This window comes from Puntigrus tetrazona, unplaced genomic scaffold, assembly GCF_018831695.1.
Source record: "Puntigrus tetrazona isolate hp1 unplaced genomic scaffold, ASM1883169v1 S000000008, whole genome shotgun sequence".
In the NCBI taxonomy this organism is placed as follows: Eukaryota; Metazoa; Chordata; class Actinopteri; order Cypriniformes; family Cyprinidae; genus Puntigrus; species Puntigrus tetrazona.
Window position 1 is genome coordinate 1,791,630 of NW_025047688.1, and position 26,198 is coordinate 1,817,827.

Below are 26,198 nucleotides of genomic sequence, written 5' to 3' on the forward strand. Positions count from 1 at the left end.
CAATACATGTCATATGTATGTAAGGACTGAGCTGATCGTTGCTGGCCAAACAAATATACATCGATTTGAGTTGAAATGATCTCATTTATAGAGCGAAGAGCCTGTTTAGTGCTCTTGGTCATGAGAAGCGTTTTGAGCGGTGTGTGGTTAGTTACACAAACATGCTTCCTGCTTTACTGTTCGTACAATGCAACATGACTACTGCACTATTTAAAAGAAGTTTAAAGGTTTAAGCCATATCATGTGACTAACTGAGTAAACCTACTGAACTGAAAAAACTGTATATGTGACGACAGCATTTTCAAATCGTGCAGGGTGTTAAAAATGTTTAAGTCATAACATAACATTCTGTTACTAATTGTAGCCTTTTTTAAATCAAAAACGTACCCGTTTATCATACTTTTGTGTGAAAAGGAATAAAAGCTGTGGGAGTGTTCATTTCAACTGGAAACCTGAAGCCTTGGACCCAGAAACAGCGCTTTTACATCACCACAGATATCCATATATAAAGTTATAAGTTCATGATAAGTATTCAATTCTTGCACTGAAATGATTTTAGTCAAAATGAAAAGCAAAGTCAAGCTCAAGCCGGTCAAAGTGAAATCACTGTTTACTCACCTCCTACTCCTGCTCCTCTTCTGTCTTTTACTCTGCTGTGTCAAAATAAAACATCTGTTATTCACCTCACCTCATTGTCCTGTTCGCGCCCATAACAATATGCATTCAGTATTTCACATGGTACTGTGAGTTAATGTTAACAATACATATCTAATTTATGCAAGTTGAGTTGAACTGCATGCATGCAAACATATTCTGTATGCTTAAATAGGATTTTCTCGAACAGCTTGTATTCTACACTGTCCACATTTAATTTCAACGTATATCATTTCTAAACCATTCAGTTGTGTTTTTATTTTTGGTTTGATGGCAGAGTTCGGACACTCCTGTAGTCTCGTCTTTGTGGCGCATGCACTCTTTGTTGCTTTGTGCGTGTGGAGCTCGTTCAGAAACCCTCAGCATCACATTCACATAAACAGTTCGCCTCCACGTAATCTTTTCCACATCAATTTATCAATTGCTTGAATTCAGTTCAAGTGACAACAAATTACAATATAAAGCATAGAAATGTCATTTAAAAAAAAAGAATAAAAATACACCATGCAATATGCTATATAATATAACAAATAACTTCGCCTACACAAAGTTTAAATAGGTAGGGCAGATATGGGTGTCATGTCAAAATATTTTTAACACGACTGATTTTGCATTTAACGTGATTTTGATTAAAAAGAGAAGCAAAACAGAAAGAGAGCAAAAAAGCATTTACATTATTGGGATAGGAGTTCTCAGGAGTGATCGTTTTACTGCCGTGCTTTATTTTGTATCACCATACTTACTCGTGTAACTACTTGTGTCACTGTCTTAAAAAAGAGAAAACGTGGACGTGTTTGTTGGCTTTTAAATCCCTGTTTGGATCCTAAAGAACGAACAGCGCTAAGCTAAAGGCTAAGCTAAATGCTAACACGGTGGCAGCGCTCAAGTGCACGCGCTAACACAGGACTGATGTTTCAAGTTACAAAAAATAATTAGATAAAAAAAGTAAGACACAGTGACAGTTTGGTTTGATGTTCAAGCATGTTATAGTAAACACAAAGCTGAAGGTGAACTGCTTGAAAAGACAGGATGTGACAGTTGTGTCGTGGAAAATGTGCTGTGGTTTCACTGGCCTCTGCAGACTAATGCACAAAACCAACATATTTGTAACAAACTAAAACATTTTGTCAATAAAATAAAATTGCTAATAGCTAATGTCATACTACAATAGTTTAATAACAGTGGGGTAGCTCTCATATTAGTCTATTATATGTAAGTATTGTATAGACCCGTGTTTGCATTCACTCTTGAATAGTGGAGACACTTTATAATCACCTTCATTTGATAGGCATTCATAAGTGATTAGTTATTGATGAAGTAATCATTTACAAAACACTCATAAGCAATTAATAAGTAATATTCCAACAATTTTTGTATGTTTGTTAATTAATTTACTCATAATTAACTTATAAAGTGATTAGATAAAGATGAACTAATCATTTACAAAACATGAATATACTAATTTAATGCATGATTATTACATAATATGCTAACGATTTACAAATATTTCCTAAGTTATCTTAAATAGCATCATAAATAATCCTGAGTAAAAGGTTAAGACAATGAAAAAAAAAAAAAAAACTTTTTTACCAGTTAATAGTTAATATGTTACTAAACACTTATAAATCATTAAAACTTCAACATTGTACTATTATCTACTGACACGTGAGTAAATAACTGACAACACTTTCTGCATTCCCTAATCCTCCGGTTACAGGTTGTGTGTGCATACACACTGGGGGGAAAGAGTTAATCATCATTTAAAATCACTTGTAAATGATTTATAACTCCATCTACTAAACATAGACAAACATATTAACATATGAATTATTAATCATCTATGAACACATCATTAAGTTTTGTAAACGATTAGTTCATCACTAACTTATCACTTATAAACGCCTTATATCTGGACGTTATTATAAAGTGTGACCTTATATTCTGTGTAAGTATTTTTTTTGTTCAATGCTCTTCCGTTTTATAAAAGCACGCTGTCTTTGGCGTTGCCCTCTGTGTCTTCTTCCTTTACTAGTTCAGACTCTATGGCACGTCTGCAAGATCCTGAGCGGACAGTAAGACAGATTAAACTCAGTCACAGACCCTAAACCCAGCGGCCTGTTATGGCAAATGTAGGAAAAACTTGTATTCTTCGTCTGGATCTCTGTGCTGTTATTATTGTCCTGATTCATGCAGGTAGGCTACTCTTCACATGTTTTTGATTTCAGAGAAATTCTCTTGTAAATGTTTACTCAGTGAAGTTACTGTAAACCTGCACTGATTGTGATTTTCTGTGTTTTCTTCAGATTATTCCAGATGTAGTCCAGAGCAAAATGTTCGACAGCACATCAACAAAACAGTGTCTGTGGGGGAAACAGTTACACTTCACTGCAACAAAACCAAAGTTGATGATGATTTCGGGTGGAAGATGAACGGCTCTGTTATTTTTAGGCTGGTCTCTAATATGAACGTAACTAGAACAAACTTCAGCTCAAACAGGACTCACATCGACTCAAGATCTCCAGGAGAATTAATAATACATCAAATACAAGAGTCTGATGCTGGAAACTACACCTGCTTCCCAGCGGCAATTAGATGGACATTAACAGTCACAGGTTATCACACGATCTTTTTCTGTATAAGAGTTCAGTATAAGTTTGTAACTACAGTTATAATAGCAGCTATAGTAACTATTGGTGCAGGTTAACTGATATAATGAGCGTTAGACTCTTTTTTTTATCCATCAGAAAACCAGATCAGACCAGAATCAGCCAAACAAACCATCATCATCATCATCATCATCATCATCATCATCATCATCATCATCATGTCATTTTATGGACTCATTATGATCTGTCTGATCATCAGAATCAGCATGTTCACTCACAGGTAAGACACAACAAGCTCAAAGATGTTGTCATGCTGTTCCAGCTTGTGCTACTGAGTGATAAACAGCTTCCTTAATACCTTACTTCAATTACTCAACACTAATTTCATAATTAGTTTTGCATTGTGTGCTACTTTTCAAACATATAATAGCCAGCTTTGCTGACAAAAGTTATTGTCATTTTCTGCCAACCACTGCTCAGATATTTTACCTCGAACACATACAGATGTTCACTTTTAGATTTCATTGTTTAACTCATTTAAAATTCCATCACATTAAATATTGTTAGGGGCCGAATGAAATAAACTCGTGTTTTAAGAGAGTTTAAAGGACTAAAAGAGACCATACTTTTGTAATCCACGCATACTACATAAAATTTGATCAGCCAATGCTTTTCTTAGTTAGCTGCATTTTGTTCTTCTCAAAATTCATTATCTTAACAGGAAACTGAGGCAGGAAATCAACTCTGGTTCAGAGAATGTAAGTATTGACCTCAGCGTATTATTGAGCACATAAACCTGCTCTTGATTCAGTAGTTTTACGTTTTCTTTCTGTTTGTGCACGGCCTGTACAGGTGGCGATGGTCTCAGACAGTGACCGACACACATTAACGGTCTGTGTAAGTCAGCTGACCTCGACACACTCCACTCCTCATCATGTTCACCACATCATGTCTGCTCACCCGCAACAAACACCACTGACGCACTTCTTGATGGAAACACGTTGTCAAATCACTTTTGCTCCTTTTAATTAAAAGAAAATTTCATTTTTATTAATGAATGGCTATAAACATGTGATCATTTATAAAAACTGATATGCAAACAGAAGTTTAAATGCCTGTTATCTGTGCTTTAGCTGTTCATTCTTTGTCTTCATCAGGTCTACAGTCTTCACACAGCTTCATGAACGCGATCTTTTCTGCTCAAGTCAGTGTGTGTTCGTCTGACACCGATCAGATAAGCATTTCAATAAAGGGAGATGTTTATTAGTATGAGATTGTCAGTCATTTTTGACTATTGCTTTTTTATTGAATTTGTCCCAAAAATGTTATTTGATTATCAGATTTCATATACTTCTAAATGCATGGGCCAGGGACATTGTACTAATTCAATTTCAATCTTTCCGACAGTCATTTTTATAATCTCATGTAGCCAGATTTTCAGACGGTGTTCGGTTACCAGGTTAAACTAAAATGGCTGCTCTTGCAATGCTCTTGTATTTTCATCAATGTAAGATTGCATTAGCTCAGTATGTATATCATCTTTAAAGTTTCAAGTGAGTGTCACAGATCGTGTACATGCACTTCATGTGCTTTCTGTATTTTACTGTAGCTTGGTGGATCGAGTTGTTTCTCTGTTTTTAGCTCTGCTTGGTTTATTCTTGTCAATCTTACTGCATCATCATGTGTTCAGCATCACGAGTGTCTCTTGTAGTACTCTGCTCATTACATAAATTCACTCCAAAAGTTTAACTAAAGGCATGGCTAATTTCAATTAGAAAATTATCAACTTTGCTAAGGATAAAAATGAATGCTTAATTAATGTAAAAACGAATGTAACTGCTTTGCCATTTACCAAACTGCCATTAAAGACATTTATAAAATATCATATTTTTGAATAACTTATTCAAACACTTTTTTCTGAGTGTATATGTTGTATGTAGCTACTGAATTCAGTATCAATTAAATGGATAATAGTGTGAAGTTATATCACATGATCTATTATATTGCTTTTGCTTTAATAAAGTCATCAGCTCTCTATGCATTGCCCTCTGTCTTCGTTTCTTCCTTTACTAGTTTAGGCTCTACAGCTCGTCTTTAAGATCCTGAGTTTACACTCTTTCACAGACGTTAAACTGAGTGTCCTGAGTCTGATATGGCTGATTTTCAAACTAGGATTCTTTGTCCATACCTCTTTGTTGTTATTATTCTCTATTTATGCAGGCACAGATTTAAGATCACTTCTGTCATCTTCTTTTTAGAGGTCCTCGTCTCACTTTGTTAAACAAGGTCTCATGTTAATATGAGTATAAAGTCTAACATGTTTGAGAATTAAAATATTTTATATATCCTACCAAATATTATGAATGCATTCTAATGAGATTTAAATTAGTTTTTTGGGGTCAGGTTAAAAGATTAAGCACAATATGAAAAATGTAGCATGTTGTAACGGTGACGGCTCCCAAAATTAGATTTAACGGGTTAACACAAGTTGAAATCTTCTTTTTTTGTTGTTGTTGTTGTTGTTGTTGTTGTTCGGGCGCCAGACAAAACCATAAATGTGTCAAGTCATATACATTTACATATATTATTTGTATTATTTATTCTCCCAGATATAACTCAGTGAATTAAAGCCACCGATACAAAAATATGTCAGCCACACGATAACACTAATGCATAAGGGGAAAAGAAGGAAAGAATCAAAATTAAATAAATCACAGAGATCTGAAAAACTTAAAAATTTTATAAAAAAAAAAAAAAAAAAAAAAATATGGGGAAGACACAACCAAAATTTTGTGTGTGTGTGTGTGTGTGTGTGTGTGCGTTGCGTATTGCCTGTGTGAAGCACTCAGCTTGAGGGATGGCCAAACAGCTGCTAAATAGACAATATCAAGCAAGAGTTAGGGAATCTGATGGACTGGCGTGGTTCATATGGAATAAATTTCAATATGAAAAATACCTGCAGGTAACTCGTCTGGGATTCTTTAGCAACCGGCAAATCATGCTGAACCAATTCTCTTGTGGTTTCTTTGGCGATCGCACCGGTCTATGCATACGGAAAAGTCGAGCACATTAACTGCAGCAGTTAACAGGTGAACCAAACTCCTTTCATCATCCACCTAACTGAGGGCAAGGTGAAAGATCCGGTACGGATTTTTCCCCGTATCGCCACAATGTGTCTAATAATGACCTATGCATGTTTATTATTAATAATAATGCCACTGTCCATCATCAGCTCATGTTGTTGAGTCATTATGATCCGTCTGATCATCATTATCAGCGTCTGCATTCACAGGTCAGACACAATCTGTAAGACGTCTGCCAGACGTTTGTAGACAGCAGATGCTTTCCAGATCAAGAGATCTTTAAAAGATATCTTGCAGAGGTGCGTGTGCTATATGGCCCACAGATCTGAAACGTACACAGTAACCGCACATAACAAGAGGGTAACAAGTGCTCGCTTTAAAATACAGCCTGTGGGTGTCACATTTATACAGTAACTACACTAATATGTTTGCATAGTAGTTAAAAAATATTACGGTACAGTTTATTCTACTTGTTTCTACATGCGAAACGGAGATGACCATATGCAATGCTCTTTCATCATGTACATTTTCAAATGGAAATTTCTTATCCAAATCACAGCAGAAACTAATTACATTGCTTCCGCATACTTTAGTAATCACCGTAAAGAAACATTAAAACATACTGTAGCATATTCTTGGTAAACTGGTGAAATTTTATAAAGACTTTATAAAGACTAAAAAATGATACTGCTATAATTTACTATTTGTATCAGTAATGTAAGAGATGTGGTGTAATAATACCCAGTACATAGTGTGGAAAGGTACTGTATCATATATTTTGGTTTTACAATGAGACTTTTCTAAATCATTACATTGTTACAGTACATCATGCATCCCACATAATCTTAGAACCGTACTTATGAAATATCCTAACAGTATAAATACTTTTAATTTTCCAAGTCATTGCCTCCTTATCCCCCTAAACGTTGCACATTGTTTCTGTTTACCTGCTCTTACTCATCGCTTTCAATAAGTGTGTCATACATACGATGTCATTTCAGAATAGGTGCCCTTTAGTTATAAAATACATAATATTAAATATAATAATATAGAGTATAAATGCTTTAGAATTTAGCAGGTTCCATATTGTTCCCTCTTACTTATGAGTAGGTACCGTGGAGGTACTCTATAGGTACAAAATAGTAAATTCTGTGTAATTACATGGTACATTGTACCATGACAGACAGTGTCTTAGCCACATAAAGTGCAAGGTGTGCAGACTAGTGCAAACAGCAAGGGAATAAAGTGCAAAACCCAGTGTGCAAACAGTGCAAGGACAAGTCAGTGCAAAGAACACAAACTACAAGACAACAATATAGTGATAAAGGTAGACAAATATAGTGATGAAGGTAGTCCTAATGTAATGGAAATGGCACTGATCTTAATAGAATTATTCATGAGTGTCAGTATGTGTTGAACATTGCAAGTGGAGAGAGTGTAAAACAGTGTGATTTACGTAAGTGGGTGGTCTTGCAGTTGTTTGTTAGATGTATGTACATATTATCACAATGAACTGTGATGTCCAATTTCTTAATTTAACAGGAAACTGAAGCAGATGAACCCTGATCTCTGTGAAACAAACCAGGAGGAATAGGTAAAGATGATCTCAGACAATGACAAACATACTATAACGGTCTTGTCACCCACTTACACACCTCTGTCATGTCTCTTCACTGGCCCCCAACAACAACACCTGCAAGACACGACAAACATCACACAAAGTTCTTTACATACTAATGGAACCATTTTCACTATGCATTGTAGAACAGAGTTTTGAAGGAGAGCTGAAATGCCTGTTTTTATATTTATATTTCATTTATTTATCTTTGTTTTTATCAGATCTACAGTCTTCATACAGTTTTGTGAGCATCTTTTCTTCTGAAGACAGCAGTGTGTGTCTGACACTCATCAAATGAGCATCTCAATGATGTACAGGAACTAACCACTGATTGTAAGCCTGAATTTCACAAACGCTATAAACTGGTTCTTCAGAACTGATTGGTTAATCACAATGCTGATCCAGGAACATGCCACACTTGGTAAAATCGGGTTCAGTATAATCAGAACAGACTTCAGTAGCTCTCACTAGGTGGCGCCAAAGCAAACACTGAGCCGGAGAGTCCAACTGAAGATTGTGTGGCTGCAAAGCAAAAAGGAATGAAACGTTATTTTACTTTTAGAAAAATTAATGTGGTACTTGTGGTATGAATGTGGTACTTCAAATTTAAATCACTTAAAGGAATAGTTTCACTCAAAAATTCTAATTATGTCATAATCTACTCACCCCCAAGCCATCCTAGGTTTATGTTACTTTCAAGCCAGACGTCGACGCTCTCTGGGACAAGCATACAGCCATTGTCGGAAGTCAGTTATGTAGGTTATAATTTTAAAAATAGAAATATTTGTGTTACAAAAACCCAATGACCCATTGAGGACATGTGATAACCCACAAAGGCGTATAGTTTACTTCTATGCCACAGTACGAGCAGATATATCCAATTTATGAACCTTTAAAATAATGGTCACCATCCATGAGCAGAAAGAAGAAAGTCTTGAGACTTGTAGGCTAAGGCAATAGCATCCCACATTTAATGTGACATGGTTTGTCTAGTGGCAGCTGCCCCCCAGTTATGGCCCCCATGGCATATAAAAAACTGCTTACGCCACTGGCTAGTGCGGAGGATGTAAATCTGCAGAGCATGTACTCGACACAGTAAGTGAAATCTTTATTGCTCTAATGTTGTACACAGTGGAGGACAGAAGGCTTCAAGAACAACAAAGGGAACTTACTGAAGATAATTAGAATGAGGATGCAAAATAGCTTTGAAGCTCAGGGGCAAAGTCTATGCAGGATGGCGAGACTGACAGAGCCTGCAAATCCCAGATTCTCTTTACAGAAGTAAACATCAGAAAAAACATCTTTAGAATCAGAAGCCTGACCGGTGCTGATTCTAATGGTTCAAAAGGGGTGCTAGCCAGTCAGAGCACTACTGCTAAATCCCATGAAGGGACCGTCGCTCTAATGGGCAGCTTCAACTGCTTGACTCCATGAATTAAGCAGGCAACTTCTTCCAGGTAATGGTGGCTATGTAAGTTCTGAGTGTCCAAGGACAATTGAGGACAATTTCTCTTGTAGAAACTCGAGCACTGAAACAATCTGACAGTGAACTGGGTCTGCATGAAATCCAGCTTTCGAAAACATGCCATCTGAGGGCATACGTTTTTCTAGTGGAGGGAGCCCTAGTGCTTAGAAATTAGTCTCTATTACATAGGCTGGAAGGCCAGCATGTCTTAGTTGGTCCCCATCAGGGATCATGAAGAATTTAGAGCTCAGGCCAGAGATGAAATATTGTTCCCATGCACCTGAGACAGAAGATCCCATTTGCCCAGAATCGCCCATGGCGAGCCGTTGAGGAAATAGAATATTAGATCTGAGAACCACAATCTGGTCGGCTAACAAGGCGCTATCAATAAGAGGCTAAACCTGATTGAGAAAATGAGAACCGAAAGTAATTATTAAGAATAATTGTTATAAAATAGTAATAAAAGTCAAGTAACTGTTATGGAGTACAGTTACCTTTCTTTACTGTGGGATGGAAACATGCTTCTCTCTAGAGCTGCAGTTCCATTTCTACAAATAGCATATGTGATGTCCACAAAAGTGTTACAATTGTGTGGTGTAATAAATGGCATTGAACTTTTATATATTATATAAATATCTTTTTTTTTTTTTTCAATACCTTGAAATGTATTTTATTTCAGATGCTTATGTGTCGTTATTGTGAGCTTATTGTGATGCACGCTAGGGCCAGCAGGGGGGGTGTGGTCGCATAGTGATTCTCTGTGTCTTCTTCGTGGACTGAAACATAAGCCTTAAGTAGCCTTTTCAGCTTAAGACTCTATTCCAGCTCCGTGCCTGATGATCACGCAGTACACAGCTCTGATGGGCAGACTCTGGTTTGGCCATATTTGAACAACGTGACTGATGATAAGCTGAGATCTGCAGAGGAAAGCCACCGGACAAGACGGACCAGGGACAAGATACCTGAACAGAACCACTTGCGAGGAAGAGGAGAAGACATCATGGCAGATCGGGAGAGGAAGAGCTTCATGTGGACGATCAAGAAGAACCTGCTCATGCTGACAGCTGATGAACTTTTCCAATTGGCCAAGTGCATTGGTCCTGTGTCGGGGAAGGATGCATCTATGTTTCAGGTTGATGATGAAGAGAGTTTCTTCGAGTATATCCTAGCTTTCATGAAAGATGATATACTGGTAGAGTCTAAGGATTCAGGTATGGCAGTTTTAATGCAGCTTGATGATACTGTGAACGATATCATTCAGAGTCACGTTGTTTCATGTAAACAAAATGCAGAGGAAAGTGCATCTAAGGTTGTAAATGAGAATGCAGATATCAGTACACTTGACACAACACACATAGTTGGGCCCAGCACTACACCTCTTAACACTGATTGCAAGGCTACCCAGAACACCGAATCAGAGTTACAGAGAATGCTGTTTAGCTATGCAGAATTAAGTAACAAGGTCTTACAGTACATTCATGGCCCCACATTGACTCATCCAGTTACATTCACACCAACCTTGCCTCCACGATATCCTGACCACACACACACACCAACAACATGCCAGAACAAGAGCATCCTAAAACACAAGACAGAGGTTCCTCTTCGTGACCTTTCACTGCTTCGCAGAGAGTTTAAGGTTCAAGGTGGACAAATAGGTGACCAGAGTTCAGACATAAGTTACAACAACATCTGCAGGCAGATCGATGACGGCATTAAAGAGCGATTTAGTGAGGCTGAAATCCTGAGGGGTGTTCTCAAAGTCATTAAATCCAGAAACTTTAAAGATATGCTCATGCACAAAGATGATTTAACTATAGAGGAGCTAAAAGGGTTCTTGCAGTCCCACTTGGTTGGGCGAAGTAACACTGAATTGTTCCAAGAGCTCATGTGCACAAAACAGAATGACAGTGAAACACCACAACAGTTCTTGTAATCATAGGCCTCAAGCAAAAAATTATCTTTGCACAAATATGCTGACTCTGAATGAAATACAATCCAACACAGTCAAGACATGTTCTTCACACAATATATCAGGATCTCACCCAAAACATGCAATACGTGTTAAACCACTGCTTTCAGAAAGCAACGTGTCAGATGAGATGATTCTAAAGCAAATTATGAAGATAACAAATGCTGAAAATGAAAGACAATGACGTCTGGGGACAAAAAGCTGTAAATGTCCATGGTGCAGGAGTCAAAGTGGCTGCAGTGCAAGATGTCAGCAGTGCAAAGAAAGCGAATGTAGACAGAAAGCCTAAGGATTATCCCATCCAAGAGCTGACAGAGAAAGTGGAGAAGTTAATGACGAAAGTTGAACAACTGCAGTGGGCCCAGCAACCAGTGCCATGCCACAACTGCCCAGTGCAAGTAGGCCAGAAGAAGAAGTACAGCTGTACTAGATGTCTTGAACTTAACCGCTCTAGTTGTCTCCATTGCTTCATCTGTGGTGAAGAGGGCCACAGGGCGGTGGGTTGCTTGAAGAAGCCTCAGCACCAGGAAAACTGGAGCCGGTCCCTGCCGCGGGACAATCAGTGACCAGACCCCATCATCTGTCCCAAGTAGGTTCACACCACACTGCTCAGTGCAACACAGTGAGTTTACACACCAAGAAAACAAAGTTAGCTGTAATGACCCAAGCTCCGAAAGACTTCAATGAGCAAGCGCTGCCTCAATCCACTCTTTCCCTACCCACTCAGGAGAGCAGACGTCTAGCTAACTTTATAGGAGCTAAAGCTCTGGTGCGGTGCAATCTCGATAGCTTAATAACCATGGCGCTGCTAGACACAGGAGCTCAGGTGAGCGTGATTGACAGAGGCTGGAAGAGAAGATACTTAACAGACACACCAGTGAGGCCCCTAGGTGAGATGTTTGATGACAAGGAGGAGCTGGAAGTCCATGCAGTGAATGGGGATGTTCTCCCTTTCGATGGCTGGGTCATTATCACAGTCAGCTTTGAAAAGGGCAGTCTCAGCGAGCCCATTATAGTACCTTTCCTTGTGTGTAGTATCCCTCTTGACCAGCCACTACTGGGGTTTAATGTGTTGGAGGCAGTTATCCAGGGTCAGCCAGCTGAACTCATGTTATTTGTACAGAGTACAGAGTCAGAGTCAAGAGTATATACAGGACCTGTTAATGAGAGGCTGGATTGTCAAATCAAAATCCTCTTATGCTTCACCAGTGGTTTGTGTCCGAAAGAAAGATGGGACGCTCCGCCTCTGTATTGATTATCGCCTTTTGAACCAAAAAACAATCCCAGATAGACATCCTTTGCCCAGGATACAAGATCTGACAGATTCCCTGGGTGGCTATACTTGGTTCAGCATACTTGATCAAAGTAAAGCCTATCATCAGGGTTTTATCGCCAAGGACTCAATTGTCACAGCTTTCACCACCCCTAGGGGCTGTATGAATGGGTGAGAATCCCATTTGGCCTATCAAACGCCCCCCTGGCCTTCCAGAGGAGCATGAAAGAAATGCTAGGTATCCTGTGTGATGAGTGCATCCCATATCTGGATGATGTCCTCTGTTATGCAAAAACCTTTGAGGAACACGTAGAAGGACTTTGGAAAGTCCTACAGGCACTGCAGAAACATGGGGTAAAGCTAAGGCCGGAAAAATGTGAGCTCTTTCATTTGGAAGTCAGGTACATTGGCCGCCCCGTGTCAGTTCAGGGGGTGAGGATTGATCCTAAGGACTTGGATGCAGTGCGTTTGCTAGCCAGCAAGACCCCACAGACAGCCGGAGACGTGAGGAAGCTGACAGGATTTCTAAGCTATTATCGTTCCTATATTCAAGACATTTCATGAATAGCCAAGCCAATCTACGAGTTACTCCAAGGTAAAAAAGAAGCAGCAACTCCACTGAGTGGTAAAAGCAAGGGACCACAAATGGCATCACGGACACCCGTGAACTGGATGCCAATCCACCAAAAAGCACTGGAACAGCTCATTAATTTGTTCGTTAGTCCTTCAGTGTTAGCTTATCCAGACTTTAATCTACCTTTTGCATTGCATACAGATGCTTCAGACCAAGGGCTTGGTGCCATCCTATATCAAGACCAAGGGGGCAAGTTGAAAGTCATTGGATACGGGTCAAGAACGCTCATACTGGCTGAGCGTAATTATCATCTACACAGTGGGAAACTGGAGTTTCTTGCGCTGAAGTGGGCGGTGTGTTAGAAGTTCAGAGACTACTTGTTCTACGCCCCTTACTTCACTGTATATACTGACAACAATCCATTAACCTATGTCATGAGTACGGCTAAACTCAATGCAGTAGGCCATAGATGGGTTGGGGAACTTTCTGATTTTTGGTTTGACATCAAATACAGGCCTGGAAAGTCCAATACAGACACTGACACATTGTCACGTCTCACACTGGACATTGACAGTTACACAAAGTCGTGTACAGAGGAATTCACAAGTGAAGTGGTTTGTGCTGTCTGGGATGGAAGTAGAGCGGCTAAGCAGAAAGACATGGCCTGGGTCACTGCTCTTAAAATCTCATCTCATGTTTCACCTAACCATTCCCTTGATCAGTTGGTCACCATTAGCCACGATGAGCTGGTACAGGCACAGAGAGAAGACGACTCCATTAGTGAAGTCATAAGGCTAAAGGAAGCAGGTTCACTCCTGACTGATGAAATACGTAAACGAGCAAGTGGGGGAGCCAAAAGATTATTTCATGAATGGGGAAAACTTGGTCTCAAAAGTGATCTCTTGTTCAGAGTTACCAACGAGAAAAAAGAGTTGGTACTTCCCACCAAGTACAGAGATCTTGTGTTAAAAAAACTGCACAATGAAATGCTCATGTCGGGACAGAAAGAGTCCTGAACCTAGCGAGAGAAAGGTTCTATTTGCCTTTTATGGCCAAAGATATTGAGGACTATATCACAAAAAGATGCCCATGCATAAAGTCAAAGAAGCCGGTTACTCATGTGAGAGCCCCAATGAGTAGCATCACTTCTAGCTTACCTCTAGAGTTAGTGTGCATAGACTTCTTGCATCTGGAGACCAGCCTTGGTGGCTATGAGTATATCCTTGTAGTAGTTGACCATTTTACGAGGTTTGCGCAAGCTTATCCCACAAAGAATAAGAGCGGCAAGACAGCAGCTGAGTGTATTTTCAATGATTTCATACCACGCTTTGGATATCCATCGAAATTACATCATGACCAAGGCCGTGAATTTGAGAATACACTCTTCCACACACTCAGAAAGTTGTCAGGGATTAGCCACTCAAGAACATCTCAATACCACCCGCAAAGTAATCCAGCTGAGTGGTTTAATCGCACTATACACCAGATGTTAAGAACCCTGACTGACAAAGAGAAAGAACAGTGGAAAGATAAGATTCCCCAAGTCGTACATGCATACAATTGTACTCGTCATGAGTCACCGATCCTGTGGTCTCGCAGGAAGAATCTGATTCAGGGTCTGAGGATGACTCCAGTGGACCCTGTTACTGGCTAAGGGTACCAACAGAAAGGATGCCAGACAGACCTGCTGCAATCCAACTCCAACAACCTAACTCCAGTTCAAGATGTCTTACCCCGGTATCTGTAAGGGAGGAAACGGTTATACCTGAGTACACACCTGATACCAACCTGGTGCCGATGAGGGAAACCGGGGAAAGGGAATCCATCGAGGAACATGAACCGGTGGTTGCTGAACCTGAGGAGGAAGATGGAATTGAGCAGACTTCAGGGCCTACTCATGAGGAGGAAGCCTTCGTCCATCCAGGGTCAGACGAACATTCAGCGGTCAGAAGGTCAAGTCGGAGCAGACAACCTAGAAGGATCCTAACATATGGAAGCCTAGGCCAGCCTACACTGACAACACCAGCTACCGTCAGCTCTGTAAATGTTACGTTGCTTTCACTAGCATACAGTTGGCCTCATGTTACTCAGCACTTACTCTCGCTTGTTCCCTATACACCTCCTTCCCAAACATCTGAGTCCATACTCAGCCCTTTATCCCTCTTTCACTCACACACAATATTCTTATACTCCACCACCATACATATATCCCGTATCTCTTGCTTGTTGAGCAAAAGTAGCAAAGGTAGTGAATGTTAAGTTACAGTAGTAAATGTGAAATGAAAAAAAATGGTGGGACCCATTTCTTTTTGCCAGGGAGTGTGAGACGTCCACAAAAGTGTGTGGTGTAATAAATGGCATTGAACTTTTATATATTATATAAATATGTTTATATTTTTTTTTCAATACCTTGAAATGTATTTTATTTCAGATGCTTATGTGTCGTTATCGTGAGCTTATTGTGATGCACGCTAGGGTCAGCAGGGGGTGTGGTCGCATAGTGATTCTCTGTGTCTTCTTCATGTGGACTGAAACACAACTGCAGAGAATTCTGAGCACTCGACACGCTGTTGCCCTTTCTCCTGATTATTTTCCTGTATTTCAGTAAAATGTTTCTGCTTACATGGTTCTGCCGCTGCGGTACCCGTTACACATAGCTATTTAAACATCTCTCAGTGGTAAGGTCATCTTGCTATTTTTGAAGAAATGAAGTCATTTCTCACATTGTCCCAAAGCTATTTATTTCCAGTGGGTGACATCATGAATGTCTCTAGGTTTTGCTGTTATGAGTCCTTACTAACATAATAATAACCAAACACACTAAACACTGCAAACCAATTTGTGATGACATTTTAAGTGACTTAAAGTTAAAAATGCTTAGAAAATGACTAGCGATGTGCATAACAGAAAACATCATCAACCTGATATGAAATAACTAAATTCTAAGTGTTTGCCCCCACTAATCTATATATAATAATTTTTATGGTTTTCCCCATCCTGGCTCTTACTTTTGTGGCGCACATCTCATTCTGAATTTGTTTCAGATCAAAAATGATTATGCATAGTATCTAATATAAAAGACATTGAACTCATTGACTGGACATTCTTTAGTCACTCAACTGAACTGGAATGACTCAAACCTAAAGAGACCTTTTCAGATGGTGCTGTTTTATATGCACCGTTTTCTTTAATGCTTTAAAGTCTATAGGTGAGATTTCCGGTTTGTTAGACGCTATAGTGAAATAATGAGGAGAATAACAACGTGCAGTCAATGGTAAATGGATCCTCAAATCTGAAAAACACACGAGAGCATGTCTTCAGGATCATTAGAAAATCAAAGGTGTGTGAGTTTGATCAAAGCTGGAGCGAAACTCTTCCGATTTGAGGATCCCTGATATAGGCCCATTTGCTTTTCACAGGCTTTTTGAAAAAGCCTCTCTAAGCCACATCCTCCTGATTCTGAAGCTGAGAGTGAGATAAATGTGTGGTTAAGGAATCCAAGAGACACAGTGGGTGGATGAAAGGAGTACCACAGTCTGATGACTAGTTTAGAGACCTTGGGGGAACATTGAGCGCATCAAAAATATTTGTAAGTAACAATAATAATTAGGCATTTTTATATTTTGATGTTAATTTGTAGTACCTTTTATATTTGCATAGATAATATGTAGTCCCTTTCAGAGTGTTAAATTAGCTGTATAAACCTGAATGGAATGTTTTCTATTTTGTATTTAATAAATCCAATGATTTGAAATCCCTTTAACTCCCTAAACATGTTTGACAGTACAGACATTAGTTGTGTGCTGTCTGCATCTATTACAGATATGTTAAGTGGCTAAAAACAGTTGTATATTAAGATTTTTTTGTTGTATATGAATAGTGTGGGCCTAAACGACGGCTGTCTGCACAGGACTACAGGGCCATGTTTTGCCGATAATACAAGGGCCACCATAGACTTGTTTGAATGGACATTATAAACAGAGGTCCAGTAGCACACTATGCTCGAGGTATTCCAGAAATGACGATGATTACAAAGAGGAGGAGAAGAAGAAAGAGGAAGTTGATTGATATCCTTCAGTCTGGGAAGGGCTACAAAGCTATTTTGCTATTTTTACTGATGCTGACAAGGACAGTTTTCACTGTTAATACACTTAAAAATGTTTTAATAAAAACGTTTTAATGCGTAAACAAAGACATTTTATAAAAGCAAATGGCAGCATTGTATGATAAATATAGTTCATGGTATGTCATGCTGAACAACAACAACCTTCAAAATTCACATTTGTTCATTTGTGGTGTTTAGTGTTTGTTGTTGTATCTGCAAGTACATGTGAAAGATCAGGATGTTTGTGGGTACGCCATGAACACCCGGCACAGTAAGTGTTTCTTATTACAGCATCTTATACACATGATCATTATAAGACAGCCTAAAGTATTAAGATGCATGTAAATATGAACATTTAATAAATAACTGATGTTTATTTTGCAAATGAAACAGTATTTTTCCAACCAGAGCATGTAAGCACATGGATTCTGGTTAGAGTAGTACTTGTGTTGCTAAACATAGTGCGCTTCTTTAGTGACTACAAAGCTTCATGACACTTGATCTCTTGATTCTGAAAGGCATTGTTGAAATTGCATAATTGTTATAGTATGCTTGATATACAATCATATTATTATGACATTATAGGCCTTTATATTTTATAAACTGTTACGGTGTTAAGTCTTTTAACTTAAAGAGGAAGAGGCACATGACACTGTGCTGTGGTTAAGGTGTAAAATAGTTTCCAGCTACCCTTCTAGGCTTTCATAGAATAACTGGGCCGCTGCTGTTGGGCTTTTGTTCCATACAATTATTTACATTTAGAAATGTTGTTGAAAAGCAACCCAGTGAATGAATCACGAGAAAACCAATTTTGTGAATAATTAAGATGCATGAACAAAAATAAGATAGAACAAACACGAACAAAAATAAGATAGAGCAAGCACGAACAAAAATAAGATAGAGCAAGCACGAACAAAAATAAGATAGAGCAAGCACGAACAAAAATAAGTTAGAGCAAGCACGAACAAAAATAAGCGAAAATAAGTTCAAACTGCATTAAAGCCCTTCATCCTAATTTTGCATATACCAGATCCTGGCTAAACAAAGGATCTGGTCCACACTGCAGCTTATTTAGCACTTTTTATTTCATTATCGATTCACTTAAGGTGCTGACCCAACACTCACTGAACCTCGTTCTTCTTGTGTGTTCTGTGCTGTTGGCATTACTTGGATTATGTTGGGGGTCAATCGGCTGACTAAGCGTGTTGACGTGAGAGAGAGAGATCTCCGATTAGCTCATCTTTGTAAACCAGCAAACAAGAAGAAAAATAAAAGTCATAAAGCAAGCGAACTACAAAAACAGAAGGGCACAAAAAGTTGGCACCTATCTTTTTCGGGGAAAACAGAAGGGCACAAAAAAAAGTTGGCACTTTGATTCATATTCATCTTTTTGTTCATGTTTTAAATATTTGCGATTCCAATTCGTACAGAATCTCTTACTCAAGCACAGAATGTACATGTTAATCAGCTAAAGATCCTGCTGTGTGTTCGAATACAACATTTCTTTTGCCTTTTGTTGTGCTCCAACTAATTCTCATCACTACTCAGATGTGCACAAAACTCAGAGAACAGTTTGGATTGAGAGATATTTTTTGTAAGAGTGCAATACGCATTAATTGATCAGCGAAAGAACCACTGAGCAGACGCTCATTCCTCTGAGGTCTAGTCTTTGTGTATAAATATCTTCCAATTGCAATTTTCCAGTTCTGCTTTATCTTGTCTCACCAAACCACAAAACATCATACTTGCATACTTGAATATAGCTATAATTAGTAGGCAGTATATCAGTTTGTTTCAGTGGAATGTGACCGTGTGAAACCTTTTAGAATCTCTCTGCTCTCCGTAGGCCTAATGAAGACTTCCTGTTTATCTCTGTGGTTTTAGATCAACAGCTTTATGATTCTAGGATGATTGGCGGCATGACATTTCCAGACAGCTATTTTTTTTTTGACAGCTCCTACTCTTCTAGATAATATTTATATCGTTAACAGGGTCTCACAAAGTGTAATTGCCCACGGACCACCCACAGTCTGACTGCCACATAACTGTCAAATACTCTATGAAACATAACAGACTATTCCATTCTGTTTGACTAGATTCTGTACAATTTCCAGGATTGCAAGTGAATTTGAAATGAAATGAAGTTGTGTTCGTAAGGTACTGGACTGACGCACTATATTTGCTAAAAACAAACCGTGATTGGTCGCTTGATATATCAATCAGACAGACTCTTCCTGTGTAGGCGGGCGGATCTTCACCAGAACAAGCTGCACTGTTGAGCACGCCGTGCCACAAGATCTGGCTTTACTTCGTACTGTTAAAAAAGAGCTTTAGTTAGCTTCTCAATATCACATTAGGCTATATATTATCATACAAAAAAAAAAACGAAATATTAAATATTAAGTTTGTATTAAATCCCAAAGTTTGAATACTTTTATTTTTTTTACTGTTAAAAATGTCCAGTGTGGATAACAATAAGAAGCAATTATAGCAGTCGTCAAAGCACAATAACACGAAATGATTGTAAACTATAATAAGCTGCATCTCTTACTTCTTAGTTCTGTTGAACCATCTAATTACTGTTCTGATGGTGATATATAATTCTGTTTTACAATAGACTTACAAGTCAATATCAAGTCAGGAGGAGAAATAGCAAGATGTCCTGTGTTTAAAAGCTGATGAACTGAACCGTCAATCGTTCAGTTATAAGCCCAGATCTGCATGTCACGTCGCAGTGGTTTTTGATCTGTTAGCTTTAGGTCTACTTCTTGTATCACACAAAACCAGACGGAAAAGCTAAACAACGGTCTCTGCACGTTTACTTTCAGCAGCTTTGACCAGTGGAATCTATTCACCACGCTGCATCACTTACAAATCTGATCCTTCTACAGATCTTTCCATTCTCGCACAAAACATTATTTAACAAAGTATGTGCTATATTCTCAGCTAAATGGGGGTGGTTAAGCATATTGCTTATTTTATAGTTTTAATGTTATATTGCTATAAAAATACAAAAGACTCTATTCTGCAGGACAACACAGCCTATGATAAAATGTTGCTACGCAGAAAAAAGGAGCACGGTGTAGATGTTTCTGTACCTGAGCATCAATATCTAGAACTGGAACCATAGCTTTTATAATTAGTTTTAAGCTATGGAGATCTTTGCATTCTTACATCCCTTTTCGTTTTCAACCGCAATGAAGAAGTCCAGCTAAATGGTGAACACAGTCCTCCAAAGTGCTTAAATCTTGAAATTGAATCAAGCGCTTTTGCAAAAGAAGTATAAAAATAGACATTTGCTTGTGCTTTAGCATCGATCCGCCAATGTTTTTTATGGTACAGAGGTCCTAGAATACAGGAAGTGTGTGGGTTATGAGGCTTGTCTCAAAACTCATCAAAGAAGTTGTTTTAACATTACTGAGTGACTGAATTTAAATACAATAATATTCTTGCCAAACAATTTAATTTAAATTAACAGTGCACTTGAATTTTAGGGGGAATTTACACCACACAGGCCGGGCATACATTCATTTTCAGAGTTTATGGTGATGTTTTGTGCCATAATTCAGACATTAAAAACAAACCAAAATAATTATATTTCTGAAATATACAGCAATGAAAAATTATGTTAAGAATCATTTTTGGAAAGTTGACATGACATGCAGGTCAATGCGACAAGCTAAACTTCATTCTTCTGCATTCTGGTTATTATTTCAGTATTTTTATTCGTTCTATTTTTAAATTATAGAAGCAATGTAAAAAAAAAAAAAAAAAAAAAAAGAGAATAAAATGATTTGTTTTAAAATTAGCTAATGGTGGCTTAAAAATGTGGGAATCTGTCACAGACCCTTAAACATACTATTTTGTTTACATGCGTATACATTTGAAATCTAAAATTATAAGCATGAATATTTCTGTGGATATTGCTTATTGGTTGTCAAAAAGCAGCTGCAGTACTGAGCATCTTGAGCAGTTTAACACTCCGATCTTCACTTTGTTCTCTGGAGCTCAGTGGTTCTCTGAGGTGTCCCACTCTCATGTAACCACTTCCCCTCGTTCCTGTCTGCAGACTTTCTCAGTTCAATCAGAAGCGCTCAAAATGCTGAACGGTGAGTGAGACATTCGTTTCTGCTGGCATGGAGGTTTTTCAAAAAAGGGTCCTGCATCTGAATTTGTGCATCCTTACTTTGCTGACCAACGCAGGTATGTTGTACTATAGTTTTCTTCAGTGTCTGGTACTGTGTTGTGTGATTTCCTTATATCTGTTAACAGTGAAAAAGGACACGAGAAACGTGCGTTTCATGAGCTTCTGCCTGAATGTTTTCACACGTCTTACTTCCTGATGTTTTTTTAAACCTGCACTGATTGTGATTTTCTGTGTTTTCTTCAGATTATTCCAGATGTAGTCCAGAGCTAAAGGTTCGTCAGCACATCAACAAAACAGTGTCTGTGGGGGAAACAGTTACACTTCACTGCAACAAAACCAAAGTTGATGATGATTTCGGGTGGAAGATGAACGGCTCTGTTATTTTTAGGCTGGTCTCTAATATGAACGTAACTAGAACAAACTTCAGCTCAAACAGGATTCACATCGACCCAAGATCTCCAGGAGAATTAATAATACATCAAATACAAGAGTCTGATGCTGGAAACTACACCTGCTTCCCAGCGGCAATGAGATGGACATTAACAGTCACAGGTTATCACACGATCTTTTTTATTTTTCTATGAACAAAGAAACAGTGTGTGTATGTTTTAAACTAGTGACTAGAAACTAACTTGACTGTTATTGTATGTGCTATCCTCTAAAAGACACAACCGGACTAGAAACACTCAAACAAATGTCCCTGCACATCTTCATCATCACCATCTCATGTTGTGGAGTCATTATGGTCGGTCTGATAATCACTATCAGCATCTACATTCAACGGTGAGAGACAATAACACATCAAAGACAGATCAGCTCTAGGTTTTATTTGTTTTAATTAAGAAGGCGCATTAACTATTGACTTTATATGTGCTTGTAAAAGTGTAGCACATTTTCAGTGATTACACATATATTTCATTCTTTATTCTTTATTGCATCAACATTGCTAATTTAAAATAAATCAAAGAAGAAAGTGATGAGTAGAGAGAATATGGTGTTAGCATTTGAGATAGTATCATTAAACCATAAAACAACAACATGTGATATATGTTCGGTTGTTTGTGTATTTAAAGGAGCTGTAAAAACAAAAAACAAAGTCACAGAGAAACGGGACGGGACTTTGTGAGTTTTACCTTTACATGAATAACTTGCATACCAATAAATGATTCCTTTCACACACAAAAATAGTTCTTCCGATCGGTGAGTATTTAACTTTATTTCTCATTTTCCTTTAGCCACAGCCACCGGCCAGAGGAAGGATACGGACTCAAAACAGTCAATACTTTGAAAGATACAATTCAGTTTATGGACAATTATGATCAATTGCATTCTTTTTGTATTTCAGATTAACATAACCCTAAAAATTTTAAATCTTACCTTAGGTATCTTTAATACATTAATACTTAGCTAAACTGAGTAGCATACAATTAAACCGAATGTTTATGTCACATAACACTCATAGGGTATTAGTATATAAAATGATGATAGTATGTAAGAAAAAGCAAGCTATACAACGGGGACCCTCAAATCAGTTTAGCTCCAGCCCTGATTAAACTCATCTAAATATGATTTTCAAATGATCCTGAAGACACCGACTCACGTGTTCATGTGTGTTTGATCAAGGTTAGAGCTAAACTCTGCAAGAAAGTAGAGAGAGCCAGATATGCTCTACAGTGAATATGTATTTTGTCTTTACGTATTTGTGAGTACATGTTCATGTCAAAATACAACTCACAATCAAATGTAATTATACATAATTTTGTTGATTTTTTTAATAAACGTGTAATGATTTCATATGAATACTTGTCTGCCCTTAAGATTGAACAAATAAATTGAAAAAGGGGAGTTAACTGAGAAACTACATCAACGCTTACACATCAATTACACCGAGTGTAATTATGTTTTAAGATATCCATTGTTGACAGAAAATCAATATTTTTGGCTTTATGTTATGCTTGTAAATCAAGTGATGATTATAAAGCACATAAGCAGTAAAGCCAGCTGTCCACAGTGAGTATACACAGGCTGGACAAAATTAATTATTCAATGATATGAATGACATTTCAGTATCATTTGACATTAGTCAAAAAGGTTTTTAAAATCTTAATCTCAGATGTGATAGAATGCCTTCTCCAAATCCACAAAGTACAAAACTCCCACGAACCCTCCAGTAGCCTGCAGACGTTATCGAGCTAGTCCAGTGTTCCACAACCAGGACGAAAGTCGCATTATTCCACCGAGATCCGAGGTTCGACTACCGGACAAAGGAGGAGCCACCATGTTGCAGAGGCATGTCAGCCAAGACTGGTCCACAGCATTCAGAGTGGATCTTATCCAACCCTGGTGCCTTGCCAAAGAGGAGCTTCAGCTTGACGGCATTCCTTCCAGTGTCCACCACCAGCTTCTATTCAGCTTCATCCCCTGCCAATGGATCCAACTCACCACCAGGTGGGGATCAGTTGACAGCTACGCCCCTCTCTTCACCCAAGTGTCCAAGGCATATGGCCGGGGGTCGAATGAAACAACCACAAAGTCGATTACCAGAGTAGCGATGAGTCCAGCCCTTTTCGAGGAGATGGGTTCCAAAGCCCGAGCTGCGTGTGGAGATGAGCCCGACTATCTCTAGTCGGTACCTCTCAACCTTCCTGCACTAACTCAGGCTTCTTCCCCCCCAGTGAGGTGACATTCCATGTCCCTAGAGCCAGATTCTGTGTCCGAGGATTGGGTCGCCAAGGTCCCCGCGGCTGCCGCTCAATGCACAGTGCACAGGCCCCTTACAGTCCCTCACACAGGAGGTTGGCCCCACGTAATGCACTATTTTGACATCTTTCATACTGGTCCTTAATAGAGTTATTTACCAAGCAGTCAATGGGAAAGTCACAAAGGAAATATATTTTTATGAAAGTTTGCTACCAAATCGTTTTGGGTCACCATTGACATCCATAGTGGGACAAAAAAATACTATGGAAGTCAGTGGTGACCCAAAGCAGCCTGGGCCCGTATTAGTGAAAAATCTTAAGAGTTGCTCCTAGTGACAAAATTCTAAGAAATTTGTAGAAAAGATCCTAGTAAAGAAAAAAATCTGAATGCATCCTAACCCTCAAAAGAGGGAACAAGAACAAGGAAGTTTAAGTTGAAGTTTCTTTAGCGGTGGAGAAAATGGACGAAACATGAAGCAGGAGAAGAAATGTGTTGCACATAATGCATGGCAGTGACACTACACATCACGCTAACATCTCCAACACCGCACAGAAATGCTATAGTGACCAAAATGGAAATAGTCACTACATTAACATATTTAGCAAGTGGAAAAATACAACTATGCAGCAGCAATATTTTAGGTGATCACCTAAACAATTGCAACACTTTCAGAAACATATTTTCTCACTGTTAATTTCCTATAAAAATACGTTAGGAAATGACAGCATGGTAAATAAAGAAAAAAGAATATATACATAGTGTGTGTGTGTGTGTGTGTGTGAGAGAGAGAGAGAGAGAGACAGTGGGTGGTTTCACAATCTAATACAGAGGCTGACATTCCAGGCCAGAACACTACTTGACTATATCATCGTTTTTAAGATAAACAAGTATGGTAACTTGGCATGTTTATTAAATATCTGCAAATATATTATGGTATTTTTGTCTAGAAAATGTTGAGCTAAAATAGGAGCAATCTGAGAGTTTTTGAGTTTTCAGTTTTTTAAGCTGTGCTGTCGTGGGCTGCCACAGTAACTACAACTAGCTAAGGACTTATTTTGTGTACTTTGTGTCACTTAAGTTAAATACTTGTATGAGCCAATAACTTTATTTTATCATATATTTTATCAGCACTGCATTGGTTACCCATAAAATACAAAATGGTTTTTAAAATCTAAATTTAAAATTTGTGTATAAAGCCCCGAGTAATTTGTCCTGACAGGGATGTACATCATCTACATCCATACATCCCTTCTAGGACATGGAGATCTAGTGATTTCTGTCTACTCATCGTGCCTAGATTGACACTTATAAACTGAGGTGATTGTTTTTCTACTGCAGGTCAGAAAAACTGGAACAGTCTGCCTCTTCATACGAGATAAGCCCCCTCTATTTCTGCTTTGAAGTCTTTTTTCAAGACATATTTATTCTGTGTAGCTTTCAAAACCCCTTGATCACTGGTTCAGTGTTATTCATCTTATTTAGTTTTTTATGCTATTCTGTACATCACTTTGGTCAACTTTGGTTGTTTTTTAAATGTGCTTAAATAAATAAATATTTATGCATAAATAAATATTTATTTTATTGTACCAAGTACCAAAAATTGTGTGTTCCATGGTTAAAAAAAAAAAAAAAAAAACCTTTCTGATGTTTATTCAATCACTTATTTGTTCATTTCGTGCTTTAACTATCAGAAATACAGCTATATAAAACACCTGCACCGTGTTTGTACAGTAATCAGGCTATTTTACCGCTCCATCTGAGGGATGTTTTTTTCATGTCTGAGGGTTAAAGCAGCCCCAATAAGGTGATATTTAACCACCGGAATTCAACTCTTATCAAGGACACCCCATCAAAAAGCTGTATATTACTCCATTTTTTTACCCTTGAAAAACAATAGGGCTAATTTTAAGAAACTATTATGCAGGTTTTACTGAAAACCTGGCAACCCTGCTTTGTAGTCCAAATGACTCGATTGAGAGCGCTATCCTTTTTTGTAAACAG

At 38.3% G+C, this 26,198-nt stretch overlaps 1 protein-coding gene across 4 annotated transcripts; it reads left to right on the top strand.

Moving 5' to 3' along the window:
- Positions 1 to 2,240: 2,240 nt before the first annotated feature.
- Positions 2,241 to 24,477, top strand: LOC122332310. 4 transcript variants are annotated; one of them, XM_043229633.1, is made up of 6 exons: positions 2,241 to 2,847; positions 2,958 to 3,266; positions 3,399 to 3,540; positions 3,982 to 4,018; positions 4,113 to 4,157; positions 4,418 to 5,277. In XM_043229633.1, the coding sequence occupies exons 1-6, from the start codon at positions 2,775 to 2,777 to the stop codon at positions 4,442 to 4,444; spliced, it is 633 nt and encodes a 210-aa protein (XP_043085568.1). In that variant the 5' UTR covers positions 2,241 to 2,774; the 3' UTR covers positions 4,445 to 5,277. The 4 variants fall into 4 exon arrangements, with proteins under 4 accessions (XP_043085568.1, XP_043085567.1, XP_043085566.1 ...); XM_043229632.1 differs by lacking the exons at positions 2,958 to 3,266; positions 3,399 to 3,540; positions 3,982 to 4,018; positions 4,113 to 4,157; positions 4,418 to 5,277 and adding exons at positions 21,741 to 22,049; positions 22,163 to 22,280; positions 22,571 to 22,619; positions 22,733 to 24,477 and having other exon boundaries at positions 2,326 to 2,847; XM_043229631.1 differs by lacking the exons at positions 2,241 to 2,847; positions 2,958 to 3,266; positions 3,399 to 3,540; ... (1 more) ...; positions 4,113 to 4,157; positions 4,418 to 5,277 and adding exons at positions 21,342 to 21,553; positions 21,729 to 22,049; positions 22,163 to 22,280; positions 22,571 to 22,619; positions 22,733 to 24,477.
- The last annotated feature ends 1,721 nt before the right edge of the window (positions 24,478 to 26,198 follow it).